The sequence below is a fragment of the Lepidothrix coronata genome, unplaced genomic scaffold, assembly GCF_001604755.1.
Source record: "Lepidothrix coronata isolate B3197 unplaced genomic scaffold, Lepidothrix_coronata-1.0 Scaffold91, whole genome shotgun sequence".
NCBI classification, from domain to species: Eukaryota; Metazoa; Chordata; class Aves; order Passeriformes; family Pipridae; genus Lepidothrix; species Lepidothrix coronata.
The window spans coordinates 1059014-1075625 of NW_016690271.1; the positions used below are offsets into that span (position 1 = coordinate 1059014).

General features: G+C 51.1%; 2 protein-coding genes across 3 annotated transcripts in view; both read left to right on the plus strand.

Moving 5' to 3' along the window:
• VPS53 (VPS53, GARP complex subunit) overlaps positions 1–6797 on the plus strand; it is a 64258-nt gene extending 57461 nt beyond the window's left edge. The window contains exons 20-22 of the mRNA XM_017821663.1: positions 315–452; positions 3350–3454; positions 3845–6797. Of these exons, the coding sequence (XP_017677152.1) occupies positions 315–452; positions 3350–3454; positions 3845–4015 (414 nt within the window). The 3' untranslated portion in view covers positions 4016–6797. The remainder of the gene's footprint in view (positions 1–314; positions 453–3349; positions 3455–3844) is intronic.
• A 3050-nt stretch (positions 6798–9847) lies between these two features.
• On the plus strand, positions 9848–15638 carry RFLNB (refilin B). 2 transcript variants are annotated; one of them, XM_017821734.1, is made up of 3 exons: positions 9848–10089; positions 11522–11596; positions 12876–15638. In XM_017821734.1, exons 1-3 carry the CDS (start codon positions 9848–9850, stop codon positions 13204–13206), a joined length of 648 nt encoding a protein of 215 aa, XP_017677223.1. In that variant the 3' UTR covers positions 13207–15638. The 2 variants fall into 2 exon arrangements, with proteins under 2 accessions (XP_017677223.1, XP_017677222.1); XM_017821733.1 differs by having other exon boundaries at positions 9848–10051; positions 11487–11596.
• Positions 15639–16612: the final 974 nt, after the last annotated feature.

Below are 16612 nucleotides of genomic sequence, written 5' to 3' on the forward strand. Positions count from 1 at the left end.
AGGTAATCAAGATTGTTTCACTTTATACTGTCAAGGGGAAGGACTGGAAATCCGTGCCTGATGTGCCAGATGTTGGGCTGCCATAAGTTATTTCCAGTCAGCAGAGCAGTGCTCTGTTAAAACCAACCATGGTGCTGATGTGCAGCCACGGGTGATTGTGTCTCCTTGAAGTGTTGTTATGTGGGTAAAAGTCCCAAATACCGGGACTTTTTCCAGTGTGAGAAGTGTTAAAACTTTTAAGGATATTGGATTATAGCAGCTAATGGATCTTGGTAAAAGGGGCCTGAATAACAGAGTGTGATTAACTGTTGCAGCTGCTGCTGGACACTCACTCTCTGAAGATGGTTCTCCTGGATCTGCCCTCCATTGGGTCCCAAGTGGTGAGGAAGGCTCCTGCCAGCTACACAAAGATAGTGGTGAAAGGCATGACTCGGGCTGAAATGATCCTGAAGGTAACTCAAGACTTTTGATAACCTGCCAGCCAGACTGCTGGACTGGGAATCGGAGCGAGCGAATTCCAGGGGGCCCTTCCCTTGAATGCAGCAATCTGCAATTGCACATGAACGTATGCGAGCTCGTCCGGGTGCGCTGCCAGCTGTTCTGCAGAACTGGCTCACTCGCCTTGGGTTTGCCCCCACTCTCTTTTAGTATCACATTTTGAGTTTTCATCCTCATTTTTCAAGGTAACCAAGGGCTCAAGTTCTGCTTACTAGGAGAGCTGGGGCACCAGGTTCCCTCAGGAGCTTGTGAAAATCAGAGCTAGCATCCGTGTCTGCCTCAGGGCAAGCCCTGGAGTTCAGGTTACTCCAGGCCTTTGTGCAGACTCCGTCACGCAGGGGAGCCAAGCCGTGCTTGAGTCACCTGTTTACTGTCTAGTGCAACAGCCAGTGCAAACATGTCTGGGTTACTGTATTCACCAGAGCCCTTTTTCATTTTCCAGACCTGGTGCCTGGAAAATGACCCAAAAGCAGTGTGTTGTCTTCGTAAAAAGTAACAAGCAAAGCAATCTCCCCTTCCCAACTGGTGCTAGAGTAAGAAGTTAGGTTTGGTCCCAGGAGAAGCCACAGGAGCTGTACAGTTGTACCCTCCTGGGTGATGGGATTGTCCCTTGCTCATCAGCAATGCTGTGAAGACATTCCTGTGAGGGAATTAGTGGCACCTGGGGTCAGGCAAGACAGGCAGCTGCCAGCCAGAGCCTCTTGTAAACCTCAACCAAGGCAAGGGGGGGTGAGGAGCCTGAGCTCTCAGTGTGGCTTTGCTTCCATGCCCAAGGTAATGTCACAGCTGAGTTTGCCTTCTGAATTCAGAAATGAGTTCTCCACTTTCATGCCTTTGGAGTAGGATGACTGAGATGTTAGTAAATACATTAAAATACGTCTAAATTTTCATAGAAATGACCTGAAGAAAAATACCCTGGTTGTGCTAATGGGAGCAGAGGTCGGTGCCTGTTACATACAGAAACAGATCTTTCCTTGGAGCTTGTATGTGAATCAGAAAAGTAATGGAGTTGATTTGTGTGCCCTTAGCATCCCACTGGCTTCATTGAGATGGAGATGAAAGCAGTACAGGGAGTGCCTGGGGCAGGGAGTGCAGGCTGTGGAGTGCTGCTGTCCCCAGGCTGTGCAGCAGCAGTGGCACTGCTGTGTCAGACATCCCGTGCTGGCCCTGCTGCTGCACAAAGCATGTCTGGCCCCAAGTGAGGGCTCTGTGTCAGTGTAACTAGAAATCAAGCAGCAATACCCTCATGGCACTGGGTGCTCCACAGAGCCCTGTGGGATCAGTGGGGATGGGGCTGAAAGGGTCATGTGGGGCAGGTTGGTTAATTGTTGTGGCTGAATAGATCCCTTTCAGCCTTGGTAACCCACACACAGCTTTTGGGGCTGGTGCCAGCACCAGTCTCTTGGGTTTGGGAGAGAAGAAAAGGCTCTCAGAAGTGCCTGCTCCTGGTGGACCACCAGTGTTTCTGCAGGAAGGTTTCCTTGCAGGAGCCCAGAGCTCACTGGTCATCGTATGCCTCTCTTGCATACAACAATACCACCAATGCAATTATGTGCCCAGGCTTGTACTGGAGCAGCTAATTCAGGAGAAGAATCACTAAGAATCACTGAGCCTGTGGATGGCACGAACAAATTCATTCAGCTGAGCCCCCCAAAGCTCAGATGCAAGGGGGGAGGAGGGTGTCAGGGTGTGCACATCCCGCAGAGCTCTTTCTCTTCTCCTCTGGCCACGGTCTCTGAAGTTCCAGCTTTTCATCTTGGCAGAAGATTTTTACAAGGGCTGTAAATTAAGGATTTATAAGTGTATACATGGCTATGATGTTTCATTGGTCTGAAGTGCAGGGAAAGAAAGAAATGTCTCAGTGACAGAATACAGTGTGGGGTGAGCTGGGTCAATGGAAACATATGGAAATGTTTTTGGAGACAGGGAAGAGTCTGGTCTTGTTCTGTTTCTGCCCTGTGTGTGTGCATGCATTTACACACACACACACACTTTTCCCCAAAAAGATGGTTTTGCTTCCCAGCATTATCAAAAGATGTGTTCTCTGTGGAGCTCACTGCTTATGTAAGGGAAGCACACCAATGAGGGATCATCTTTCCAGCTTTGAGGCTATTTTGATTTTTTTCCTGACTTCTGCCGTTCCTCCTCGGCAGATGTCAGTGAGGGGTTCCCACACAGCATCCCAGTCTCTCCAGAGTGTATGAGAGGAGCTGCACCCAAAGGACAGAGTGGCTGCGTGTGGCCCTGCTCAGCCATCGGGTGACATGTCAGCAGCAGCAGGGCTGCAGGGCAGGGAGCTCTGGCCCACTCTGGGGATGGAGGGAGTGACCACAGAGTGTTGTCACATTCCCCTGTGACGTGCTGCCTGTCCTGCCTCCAGGCAGAAGGGAGTGAGAGGGACACACAGCCAGAGTGAGGGTCTGGACTGCATCCAGGCTGCCTGATCTCTGGGGACTTTCTGAGTGTCACCACCAGCACTGCCTTTGTCCCCTGAGCGACTCCCCAGCTTGTCTTCCCCATGCAACAAGATAAAATCATGATCTTTGACAATATGCCAGTGCCTGCCAGTCCACAGGCCACAGACAAAGTCCTGCTGCTCTCTGAAATATGATGCACAGCCCCTTGGGTCCAAGCACTGTTGTGCTAAAAGAGACCTGTCCTCCTCCCTGCTCCATACTCTGCTTCTCCTCACTTACCCTTATCTCTCTTACTAGCAGCACGTGCAGCCTCTTTCTTGCTCCTTAAGCATTTTATTCTAGAAGCCAGTCCTGCTGTCACTCCTTGCCCGAGTTGACTGAGCACTGGCTTTAATTCATATTATTTGTCTGATCTCTTTTTTCTCGCATTGCAGGTGGTGATGGCTCCACATGAACCCCCAGTTGTGTTTGTTGACAATTACATCAAGCTCCTCGCTGATTGCAGCACTGACACATTCCAGAAGATACTTGACATGAAGGTTAGAATCTGTCCAGAGCTTCTGCTCATCCTTTAGTGCTGCAATGAGATCATTGGTGACTTTGTTTCAGTAGCAATACAGAGGGGCTTGGGGGTGGGAAAAGCACTGTAAGGCAAGCTTATTCTCTGTAATCTGAAAGTGGGTAGAGTTACTGAAGAAAACTGAGCTGCTGAAAAAAAGCTTTTCAGTTCACTTCACATGCTCCTGCCTGCTCTGGCTCCCAGGGCTGAGCTCAGTTGTCTCAGGATCATCCGGAGGTCTTTGTGCAGCTCTTGGTGGGTGAACAAGGTTGAGCTTTGAAATGGGCTCTCCTGCAGCTACTCCCACACACACCCACTCCCAGATCAATGAATCCTCACCTCCTCGCTTCCCTGTGCTTTGCTCCTGCAGGGCCTGAAGAGGAGTGAGCAGAGCAGCATGCTGGACCTCTTCCGCCTGCGCCTCCCCGCTCCTCCCCCCGGCGGGGACAGCACCGGCTCCCTGTCACTGAGTGCCCCGACACCCGAGCAGGAATCCTCTCGGATACGGAAACTGGAGAAACTCATCAAAAAAAGACTCTGAGCGAGCAGAAGGAAACTCTGCTGCTCAGGACGGGCTGCAGTGAGTGGGAGCAAAGCTCGTCAGGCTTGTGATTTACAGTGTGCTGCTGGAAAACCCGTGTCCCGTCACTCCCCATCCCTGTGATCTCTTAACCATCGAATACTGTGACGCTTTCAGACCAAGGAAGAATCTGACCAAGGTGTTTGTCCTTGGCTTAGCAGGAGCAAAACCCAGGACATTGTCAGGTCCATGTGGTGGAGAAAATAGAGGTATCTGGAAGTCAGGAGCTACAGAAACAGTTTAGGTGGACTCAGATAATGTCTGGCTGTGATACACTTGGTATCACAGCTTTTATCCTGGCTGAGCTCCTGCTGCAGCACTGAGGATTTTGCCTGAGAGTTCTGTATTACTGCTTACTCCCTGCTGCAGAGCTGTTCCTTTGATAGATTATTTATTAGGGGTGAACCAACCCCGTACCATCACCACCACCAAAAAACCCCAACCCTTTGACAGCTGGGATCCAGGCATCTGCAGCTCCACTGGCTCAATGAGATGCCCAGGAGAGAACCCCAAAGCAGATTTTCCTGCTGCTCCCAGGACAGGCACGCACAAAGCACCGTGAAACAGCAAGTCAAATCCTTTTCAGAACAAGGGGAAAGGGCTGAATTAATGCCTTCTGCACCCTGGCAAACCTCCTGCCAGCCCAGCCGGCAGCCTGGGTCGCTGTTACAGTTTAAAGGCCAAACAGGACATCTGCAGAGCCCGGCTCCAGCTGCTTGTTATTTCTCTGGCGTGTGCTGGGCTCGCCCGCTGTCCCCGATGGGAGTTCCCATCCGGCATCTCTCCCTCTCTCCACAAAGAGCCCTTCATGGAGCAAGTGTCAAACAGCACCAGCCCCTCGTTCTCACACCACCTGGTGTGTCCCGAGCAGGGGTGTGCCCCTTTGGCACCTTCACTGCCCTGCAAGGAGAGGTGCTGGAAATGTTGGCCCTGACAGGGAGCCAGGGCTGCTTCCTGGGACAGGAGCCTTGCACCAGCCTCAGCCTTCAAGGCCCTTCCTCTCCTCCTCGGCTTCTGAGCTTCAGCTTGCACCAGTGCAGAGAGGAGGAGAACCAGGGGTGAAATACTTTGGATAACCCAGGCCCCTCTTCCTGGGGCCCAGCTCCTGGCTCCCAGCCACAAAGCCAGTGTGGAGCAGGGGTGGATGCTTCCTCAAGGAGTCTCCATTCAGGGAGGCATCACCTTGTTGTTAGCACTGCTGGATTTCTTCCCAGATTCCTCTGTACCCTGTTTGGAGGCCGTTGAAGGCATATGCCCAAGGATTGAATCCCGTGTGGGTGTAGGGGCAGATCAACCAGTCGTGCCTGTGTTATTTAACTCAAGCTTCACTTGCATGTGCAGGAAAGAGAAGTCCTGTACCAGTTTGGTGGGTGAGGAAGGACCATGCTGTCAGATGCCTTCCTGGGAGGGTCATGTTTCCCACCAGGGCAAGTTTGGGCCTTAGGACTGTATTTATTAGGGGCTGTGTTCACAGGGGTTGTAATACTCACTGCTGCACATCAGGGAGGGGGGATTAGACTCCAGGAATATGAGCTCCATCCACCCAAACCCAGAGTTTCACTGGGTTTAAGTGAGGGAGGAAGTAAAAGGAGGAATCCTTGAGTAAGGCAAAACCTGAGCTCATGCTGTTTGTGCATCAAACATGATGCACAGACATGAGCCCTCTTGAGCATAGGCTGCTCCCCGTGGCTATGGGAGGGCAAACTCAGTGCCTGGTTGGTAAAATCCCGTCCTCCCTTTGCACAGCAGCAGGTGAGTGTATGTGAACAGGCAGGATTTGGTCACGGAGTTCAAGCAGGAGGAGTAAACCCACAGAGATGCAACCCTCACCAGTCAGGTTTTGTAATGCTGCTCAGACCCAGCTGCTGCTGCAGCAGGGTGTGCACTAACAAGTATGTTAACAAAAACGCTTCAGGGTGTATTTTCAGGGGTCCCTGGGCTTGGCCCTGGCTGTGTGGGAGCTCAGCTGCAGGGCACAGTCCCACCAGAGCAACAGTAACAGCACCTGTGGGGAGGGACAGCAGTTTCTCATCACTCCAGTTTTACAAACCTGCTGTTGCCTCGTTTATTTCCTCTTCTGATTTCACACTGGGTGACAAAAGAAGGAACGGTTTGAAAGCATGTCAGGGCTCTTAACAGCTGTTCCCCAAGGACAGATTATCTCAAGGTGCATGTGCAGGATGGCTCATGTGTTATCACTTTGCATAGCCAGGGAGGGGGGAACATGGGTTTGCAGAGATTCATTATTCCCTGGGGGGGATGAATAATTTATTTTAGATGAATTTGTCTTTGCTTTTTCTAAGGATAAGGCTCTAACTAAATTATGAATAGCTGAAGACGATGTTGAAGTTATCATTGCGGGTCTTTCCCAAAGGCTTCCCCTGTTTCATTCTCTGCACTTCATTCTGTAGATAAGAGGAAATAAAAGGATAAATGAATTTTTAGTTTCAGCCTTTGAAGAATGCTACAGGGCTGGGTGTTCAGAGTTCCACTTTTAGAGAGCAAATCCACAGTTTTCTACTTTCATTGTAAAGGTTTTGTGCCCCTGGCTCCTGGATGTTTATCAGATTTGGCAGGTCTCTATGCGTGTGTTTGCTCTTTGGGTTTTACATGTCTGGGGAATAAAGGATGATTATTTGTTTTCTGTATAAAACGCCACTTTTTATGGTTTCGGGCCAAAGTGTAATTCTGGCTGTATGTCGGGGTGTGACACTAAAATGAATTAAATGGTTACTGATGTTCATTGCTGGGTGTTTTCTGTGCTGCTGCCACACAGCAAACCCCAGTGGCCGGGACGGACCTCACCCAAAGACACCCCTTCTGTCTGCCTTGCTCGCTTCCTGCAGCTCCTCTCTTCTGCCTTTTCCACCCTCTGCCATTCCAGCAGCGTCCGCAGGAGCTCCCCATGTGGGCGGTTCAGCACAACTGACCTTGTGCCCCTAAATAATCACATCATTTCTGGTGACTGTGGCTACGGCAGAGATTTCTGAGACCTCCTAATCTTTCCCTTGCAATTAATTAATAGGTAGTGCCTTTTTCCACGCGCTGCATGACGCTGGAGCCGTTTCTTTCGCTTGGAGAATTAATGACTCATTTGCTTTTCTCCTGCCGGTCCTGCCCCCTCCGCCCTTGGGCAGGAGCAGCCTGCGCCGGGTGACGGGTGTTTATTTCTTTCACCAGATTTACAGCCGGGATTTCGAGCATCCCAGTGACGATGTCCAAGCCTCCACGAGCCTTTCCTTGGCTCGTGGCTCGGCCATCCGTGAGGGCGGTGGCGGCAGGGCTGTAAAAGCTGATCAGACCTCAGCGACTCCAGCGATGTGCCGTCAGCGTTCATCCCTGCAGCCGGACCACTCCCAGGGCTCCCGTCAATCCCAGGGCTTGGCAGCTCGCTGTGAGCACAACTCTGTGCCACAGGGAGCGGCCTGGCATTTCCCATCGTTTGGAAATAACTTTCCATCGTTGTCAAATAACGTGGGATCCTCTTGATTTGCTTCTCCCAGTGACGGCCTCCCCGGGTGTCTGTGCTTCAGGTGCTTATCGAGCTGAGTGCTCCTGGCCCGGTGGAAAGTCCTTTATGGAAGGAGGATCCTGATAAGAGACTCTTATCTGCCCTGTCCCACCTGTGCGTGGGCAGGTAAAAAGTAAATAATGTGGACAAACTGGCTGCGATGTACAGACAGAGGAAAAGATTTCCAATGTCATCAGGGATGGCACAGATCGGTACAGTTTGAGAGGCTTTCCAAGAGGGCAGAGTACACGTCCTGAAAAGCAGAGCCCCTGTACACAGTGACTCAGTGGCAGGAGAGTTATCAAGCAGTTAAAATTCTGGTTAAACATTCCCTTTTCATCCTGGCAGGCGGATTTGCAGGTCTGGATGTTGCTGCTGTGGGAGATCCTCGGGTGGGCAGAGCCCCCACAGCTGCTCAAACACCTCCATTCACCTGCCAAGTCCAGAAATGAGAGCCTGGAAGGGCACAAAAAATTGTCCTTTGTGTCAAGCCATGCCGGAGTGGGAGGTTTTTTGCTAGTAAATGAGGAGAAAGATTTCCAGAAGCCTGTGGGACTCTGCTCATCCCACAGGCACGGCCGGCTGCAGCCTCATGCAGCTCCTCAGGCTCTGAGAGCCCTCTCATTCAGACCCTGATCCCCACAGGAGTGGCTGTGGGGGACACCCACAGCCCTTGGAGGTGACTGCTGGAATGTGCCACAAGTTCCCTCCCTTCTTAATTGCACTTAGTGGGTTGTTGGCAGTGCAGGTTTTCACCCAGGAGCTGCACAGCAGCTCTGAAATCATTATTGTGTTCATCTGGAAACTGCTCCAGTGCCTTCTGAGGCGTCTAATTTCATAAAGGGCTTTTATGGGAGATTTTGGAGCCAGGAGTGGTCAGCTTTCCCATTGTTTGCAGAGACCAGCATCTCTTTTTTGGGGATACATTTAAATCAAAAGGAAGAAAACACCTGTCTAGCACATTTGCTCAGACTCCAAAAATCTCAGTCAAAATTTTTAATGTTCTTTTTCTTTCCATCTGCATTTTTCAGCGAAGACAAACAGCCTCATAGTATTTCTTCAAAGGAATGTAAATTCCTTGAGGAAGTCTCCGGAGTTCCCAGCACCGCATAGCTGCAAACCACAGACGCCTACGGCTGAAAGTTCTGCTCTGCTTTTAATTTCGGGGCAGGGAAGGAATTTTTTTTTCAGAGGTTTGGGTTCACTTGTGCTGGGCCCGTCAGGCCAGACTGCTGGTTTCTGCACAGGGGAGTGTTGACTTTGGCCGGCTGCAGACAGTTCTTTCCCTCCATGAGAGTATTCCCCCACCGAATCTGATGACACGGCGCAATTATTTCATTAGGATTTTCCAAAAAAGGTTCCCTCGGTCTCCTCTAGTGCTAGAAAGGCCTTTTCCTTCTGTTCTCTTATTTCGGCTTCGGCAGCTTTGCCTGAAAAATGCAATTAGGGAAGGCAGCGCTGCTGCCTGAGTCTGAGTCCCTGGGAGGGGGCAGTGAGAAAGAGCAGCCTGAAGGGAAAACTTTGGGGGTTTAACTAGGCTGCTAAAACCTCCTGCAGACCCCTGCTGTTGGGGAAAGCACCACTGGAGGTGGGGACAGCCCAGCAGGGTCCGGCAGCTCTTTCAGTGCTCCACAAAATCCGTGCTGGCACAGGAAAGGGCAAGGCATTGGAACAGTTGGACCAGGGATGTGTTGGGGCTGGTTTCACAGAATCACAGAATCGAGTACGTTAGAAAAAACCTCTTGAGATCATCGAGACCAGCCTCTGAACACCACCTTGTCACTGGCATTGAGTGCCACGTCCGGTCCTCCCTTAAACACCTCATGGGACGGTGACCCCCCCCCCCACCTCCCTGGGCAGCCCGTTCCAATCAATGCCTAATTCCACACGGCTGGGGACGGAGCGATGGGGCAGGGATGCAGGACGGGGCACGGGGATGGAGGCACCGGGAGGGCAGGGACACTGGGAAGACAGGGGAGCACGAGGAGAACGGGGGCCCCGGGAAGACCGGTAGAACTGGGAGGACAGGGGGGCCAACCTGGAGGACGAGGGGAAGCGGGAGCACAGGGAGAACCCGGTACACCGGTGGGACGGGGGCACCGGTGGGACGCGGGGACACCGGTGGGATCCGGGCCGGGGCCCGCCCCGCCCCTGCCGTGTCCCCGCCCCGGCCCCGCGGCCGCCCCGCCCGCCGCCGCCGCCCGGGCGCAGCCGGCGCAGGGAGCGGAGCGGCGGGACCGGCGGGCAGGGGCCGGGCCGGGGCAGGGACCGGCGGCTCCGCCATGGTGGGGCGGCTCAGCCTGCGGGAGGTGCCCGACCTCCCGGACATGAGGAAGCGGGGCGACTCCGGGCTCGACAGCCCCGACTCCGGGCTGCCCCCCAGCCCCGGGCCCGCGCCCCCGCCCTGGCTCCTCTCCTCGGGCAGCCCCGACCGCGCCGCCGCCAACGGGCTGCCGGAGCCCGACCCGCCCGCGCCCTCCGCCGCGGTGAGTACCGGCCCGGCCGCCCCTCGCTGTGTCCCGGGGCCGCCGGACCCTCCCGCCGGGGCCGCGGGCAGGTGCCGGGCCCCGCGCCCCCGGGGAGCGGAGGAGCCGCTGCCCCTCGCACCCCGCCGGGATGCACCGCCCGGGACCCCGCGCTCCGGGCCCCGCAGCATCCCGTGGGAAAAGGGGGGTGGAAACCCGCGGGGGTTACCGGCGGGTCGGCGTGGGAATGGGTTGGGAATAACCGCCCCTGGTTTCCCTCCTTTTCACCGGCCTCTCCGGCCGCTTTTGTATCCCTTAAGAGACTTGCACCGGGAGGGATCCCGCCCGGAATCGGGGTCGCGTCAGGGATCCCTTTTACAATGCGTCCCGCTCTGGGGTTGGTTCTTGGTGCATGGGAATCCCTGTCCCTCCTGCCCCAGGTCGGGGTTGGGACAGGTTTGCAATATGTCTTTGAAAATCCCTGCGGAAAGTGAACTCCCGTTGTTCCACAGTGACCCAGAGTAGGAAGTTTGTGTATAAACTTTGGTTTCAGTTAATAGTATCAGATAGATATGTGCTGGTTTTTTACCAAATGGGTTTTGGATGTGAACGCTGAGCTGTTGTTACAAGTACTTTGGAAACTGCAGATTTAGAGGGAAAATCCCTTTTCTACAGGGGTGCTGCTGTGAGATTGGAAAAGGCCATAGGAGAATTGTGTGTTGAACCAGAGATGCTCACAGCCCCCTTGCCCCTCGTTAGTAAGCACATGTGCAGAGGTGGCTTCAAAAGCACAAGCCCATTGGGTTCCTTCCCTTTGGGGTCACTTTGGGCTGTGGGACGTTGCCGGGCCGGTGTCAGCTCATGGCTCTGGGTGTCCAGGAGAGGAGCACAGGGAAAGTCCATGAATCACCGCTCAGTGGGAATGAGTTAATCCTTCCCCACATGCTGTGTGTGAATTAGGTTGGGTTTAATGCCTTCAAATAGGAGCCAGGGCGTAGCTGCGAAAGGAGGAGGTTGCTCACGGGAGATGCTCTGCGATGGTTTCCTGCCGCAGTCTGTCCGTGGGTGTATCGGATGAATCCGGCAAGGAGGGAGCTCTCATACACCCGTGCAATGTTAGCTATAAACTGAGCGTGGGCTCATGCGGGGAACAGACCATAGTTCATGCTGCAGAAGCTACGCTGCGCTGAGGGGTTGTACTCCTCTCCTGTTTCCCAGAGTGGCTCCTCTGAATTAAGCTCCCAGAGTTAGGACCTTGCCTTCAAACATGCCCCTTGCCATCTCTTGGGTGCTGTAGACCAGTGTGGACTCAGGCCTGTGGGATGCACCTGTAGGCACCTCTTGGACTAGCAGATCCTCCTGCATATAAATGTGAACCTCAATACCAAGGGATAAATAAATGTCTTTTATTGAGAATACACTGAATTGTAACATAAAACTCTTGCATTTTTTGCAGAATTCCGTGTTCTCCCCCAGCCCTGTTCTCTCCAGCTGCCCTCCAAGATTGTGTCCCTTATCCTTTGGCGAAGGAGTTGAGTTTGACCCTTTACCACCAAAGGAAATAAGGTAAATACTGTGTTACAGTCATCTCATTTTGAAGGAGTTACAGGAGATAGCACAGTAAAGGAGCAGTTAGGCCTTATCAGTGCCTGTGAGTCAAGTTAATTTATTTGCAGAGCTATTGTTCACCGCAGCTGTACATTCCTGGACCTGGACATTTGTACAGGCTGAAGGAGTGTTCAGCCTCTTTTAATCCCACCCATATGGTTGGGTTTGGTTTTTTTTTTTCCAGGAAGACTTTCTTGTATTTTATTTTCCTGCTTTGATTTCCTTGCACTGCTCCAAAGTTGCCTTTCAACTGATTAACCAGAAGGTAATCATGAGGGAAGAGCTTCAAAGTTCTTTCTAGGACTGTTTTATTAGAGGAAAGGAATTTTGCTCTTGTAACCTCATGGTTTGATAATAAGCACTTTCTATCTTAACAGCTGTGGCTGGTTGTGTGAAATAAAAGGAAAGGTAATATTCAGAGGAGTGCATAATTATTTTTTTTAATGCACTGCATCGCTTCACAGCCTGCGAATTATTCCTTTGAACATCATGATTTGCAGTAATGAGAAATGAAGGCTCCCAGTTGATGACTGTGCAAGCAGAGGTAGGCTGATAAAATCAAACGGAAGCCTAATGCAGGGGAGGGTAGGAAGAATTATGTCCTGGTGTGGGGAAGGAGCCTGTGCCGTGGCTGGAACTGGAGGCAGTTAGCACTGTGAAAAAGCCAACACAGAGTTGTCACAGTGTGAAGGAGATGAAAACTTTCTGTTGCAGTCCAGGCACAGGGGATTTTCTCACCAGCAGAGATTGGTGTGCAAAGTGAAGTATTTTCCTGTCAGTTGAATCTTCACAAGTTTGTCTTCAGAGAGTGCCCCGTGCTGGGAGTGATAGCAAAGAACTCCCACGTGATTCCTGGCAAAGCAAAACTGAGAAGATAACGTGTGCTTCCATGGACTTGGCACTCCGAGGAGTCAGGATGTTTATGTGCAAAGCCTAAATGTGGATCTAGGCCCCTGGGTTTAGGAATCTGAAGGAGGTTTGTAGGTTCACAGGGCTCAGGGTTAAAATGATGTACCCAAGGATTGAGAAGGCGTTTGTCAGTGCTGGCAGCTGGGCTGAACAGTGACAGTTCTGGGTGTGCTGCTAACGTAAGGCAAAAGTGTGAGTAAGACACCAGCAGGCGTTTCTTGCGTGGTGTGGCAGGTTCAGGGCTGAGGAGCCACCCTGGTGCCGTGCTGCAGAAAACACACCCTGCTGCTGCAGAGCCGAGCTCACACACGTGCCTCTCGTGTTTCAGGTACACGTCCTCCGTCAGATACGACTCGGAGAAGCACTTCATCGACGACGTCTACATGCCCGTGGGCTTGAGCGTGTCCTCCTGCAGCCAGACGGTGATCTGCGTCCCCAACTGCACGTGGCGCAGCTACAAGTCAGAGGTGCACTTCGAGCCCCGCAACAAGCCCCGGCGCTTCACCAGCACCACCATCATCTACCCGAAGCACGCCAAGACTGTGTACACCACCACGCTGGATTACAACTGCCGCAAGACCACGCGGCGGTTCCTGTCCAGCATAGAGCTGGAAACCTCGGAGTGCCTCGGGAACGACTGCGTCCTGGATGGTTGCTGACTGCCGGCCTCCTCCCTTGCTCTGATCCATCCCGGCCCCACCTAACGTACTGTGCTAACTCCACTAAGCTAAAGCGGGTACAGACCCTCCTTCCCAGCTCTAAATTCCTGCTTTAAGCATCAGAGCGGCCCGAAACGCAGTTTTCTTGTGGGAACATAACTTAGTAAGGGACTTGTTTCTTCGCCTCCAAAGCCGTGAGTTCCCTCCCCTTCCCCGCAGTGCAGTAATAAGGTGAAAATAACGGGAGGTATTTTACCAGAGGAAAAGCTGACAGGTAAGAAAGAACGTGGAATAGTGCCTGGCAGAATTTGTGCCCCATTTGATGCTTTGGGGTGATGCGCAAAAATAAGGGCAGTTCACTCTCTTGCAGAGAATCTACCCGGTCATTTGGTTGCAGATAGCCAGAGCTGTCAGTCATTTCAGTTTAGATCCCGAGAGTGCTTTCTCTAGAAGGACCATCTCCTGGAAATTCCTGGAAAAAGCTAACAGAAAAATCCGGAATTCTGAATTTAATAGGTTACAAAAGCGCTATCATGTGGCATTCATGTCTTGGTTGAAGGCGTAAATTGGAAAGAAGAGGAATTCTGAGTAGCGTAGGAGATAAACTGCTTTTGCAGCTTCAGGCAAATTCGGGCAATTCCAATTCTTTGGATGAACAGCGTGAGGTATCCTCTGTTCTTACAACTTCAGCAGCGCAGTGGTCCATGCAACACACATTTGTGTGAGCGTAGCAGGACTTGTACCAAAGATTAAAATGATCCAGGCCAAAAATCATCCCCGTGTTGTTGGAGAGTCGGGCCTTGACAGTGCGGAGGCGGAAAAACCGCAAGTGCCTTGTTTTTACCGACATGGAACTGTCTGCTCTGAGGGAGCTCTAACCAGGCAAGTTTCAGATAATGTTTACACAGGGACCTAGAACGGCAAAGGAGGTGCTGGGATGAGGTGTGAGACGCTGTCGTGGCGGAGGTTGTGAGGAGGTCGATGGCAGCAAAGGACGGGCAGGTTTTTAGCGCGTAGCGAAATCCAGGGCTGTAGCTCTGCTTCCCCGCTGAGCTTCTCTGTGTCCTCGCTGGACTTTGGTATCCGGGATGTCACTGGAGTGGGGTAGCCTGTCTGTAGGTGCCGAATAACCCCTCCAGTCCCAAGTGCATGCTGATTTGGGGACCAAAGGGAATAGCTTCAGGCACCATGAAGGTCTGTCTGGATGTTGTGTACGTTAGTTTATCGTGTGCTTTGATGGAAATAAGACGGAGGGGTTTCCTTCTTCTCCCAGATTTTTTTTCCCTGTACTGATGGAGCGCAGTGTAGTGTGGAGAGCATCTGCTTTTGGGGGCACGGGTTACATGGGGAGCAGTCGCCCGGAAACACCTGGTCGGCTTGTCTTAGCTGGGCACAGCTTTTCCACGTGTTCCAAAACTCCTCGGAGGTGTGGGTCACTGTGTGGTGCAACACCAGTCCTGGAGCTGCTTTTAAGGAGGGCTTGGGTAGTGCATGGCCCCAAGGGTGAGTTTTGTCAGTGGTGAGTTAAACCTCGGGAGCCTGTTCTTGAGCTGTACTTAACGCGCGTTTGTGCAAGTGCGATGAGTGGTGTGGAAGTGCAATCCAGGGAACAGAAACGATTTGGGAGAAGAAGAATGCAGCAGGAAGGAAGCCTTCAGTTTGTATGGTTTGGGTTGGTTTTTTTTGTTGTTGTTGTTGTTGTCATGGTTTTTTACTTATTTATTAGCTCAGAACAGAACATCCTTAACCTTTGGTACTTGCCTCTGAGATCCCAAACCAGCTCCAGGAGGACAGAGGACACAGTCAGGTAGGCAGCGCTCCGGAGTTAAGAGCAGCACGATGTTGTTATTAAACACGTTGGTTTCAGACTACAATATGGAGGAGATGTGTCTTAAGTTCATGTTGCAATTCCCCCCTAAATGTTGCCCCAAGACGTATTTGTGGTGCAACGGAAGACACAACTCACCCCGGAGCTTGCGGGGTTTCCAACGGACAGAATCCCCTGTGGGAAAGCTGTTGCACCGTTGCTTTGCTGTTCCTTGTACCTTGCTCCAGAAACATCTGGTTGGACACGGGACACTGGAAGGACGTGGACCCTGAATTGCTCTGACAACGCTCTTCCAGTGAATTCATTTGCAGGAGGTCTAAGAGGAGGTGGTTTTAAGTTGTAATCATTAGTTGTCCCTAGCTAGAAACAAAAGGACCCTTAGGCTATAAAGCACCTGATTTTTATAAAGCAAGCAAACTTAAATATGTACCTCTTAAACATATTTTAATTGGTAGAGATACCTTTTAAATTATTTATGTTCCAACATTTGCAAAGCTCTGATTAGCTCTGTGCAAGTGTTCTGATGTCTGTGATGTTTCTCACCCCCTCCTTCTGACTTTCAATTTGTCTTTTACTTCATTGGTAATAAATGATCTGAAAACCATCCTGTGGGGAAGTCTCTATTTTTCATTCAAAGCTTTTCAGTGTTTATTGTGGTAGTTACTTAGAAATAAATACATAATATGTCTTGCCAATCCCAGCTCCCCTCCTTTCTCTTCTGTCATGTGTTACTGTTGTTTACATATTCTGGGAGGGTGTTTCCTATATAAAACTCTCTATATTAAAAAAAACCCCAAACCAATGCCAAATGTTGTGGCTTTGTCAGTTTAGCAAGACACTGATTAAGTGCTTTGAAGACAGCTGAAAATCCTCTCCAGTACGTGTTTGAGCCGTTCATCTGGTACAGTTTTATTTTTAAAGAGTTTCTGGTATGGATTTCAGCATATCCTATAAGTGAAGAACTAATCCCTTTCAAATATAACACGTATTTAACCGGGCGGGAATTTATTTCCAAAATGTCGATGCTCAAATGCTACATTAATAAACACAGCATAAAAATAAGACTGAAATGTGTTGCGCATTAAACTTTACAAAAACAAAATAGAGGGTTATAAACTATTGTGTTGAGAGAAACGCCGTGGTGTTTTTCTGGATGCTTAATCTGTTCTTCCAACCTTTCTGAATTTGCAGGCGTGCTGATTTTGTTAGTGACTCCGGCAGGGCAGGAGCGGATGCAATTGAACATCAGTTAATTAATTCCTAATGGGATTTTTTTGCTTACTTTTTATTGTTCATCTGGTTATCTGCTTGCGAAAAGCTCCAGAGTTGCACGTAATGACATTATTGGAATCTGGGGAGCTGTGAAGCCGCTGCTCCTGCGAAAGGCTGTGCAGGGTATCCTGCAGTGCTTAAAGTATTAAACGGGGGAAAAGCCAAATATAAACATCAATTCTGTATAAAAGAGTCTATTGGAAGAGCCATTAAGAAGAAACTTTTTAAAATCGCAACGGTGTCTTTCAGGGGGGTTTCAGGGAAACTTTCTCTCCTTTCACATGTGTCACCTAACTTCCAAATACT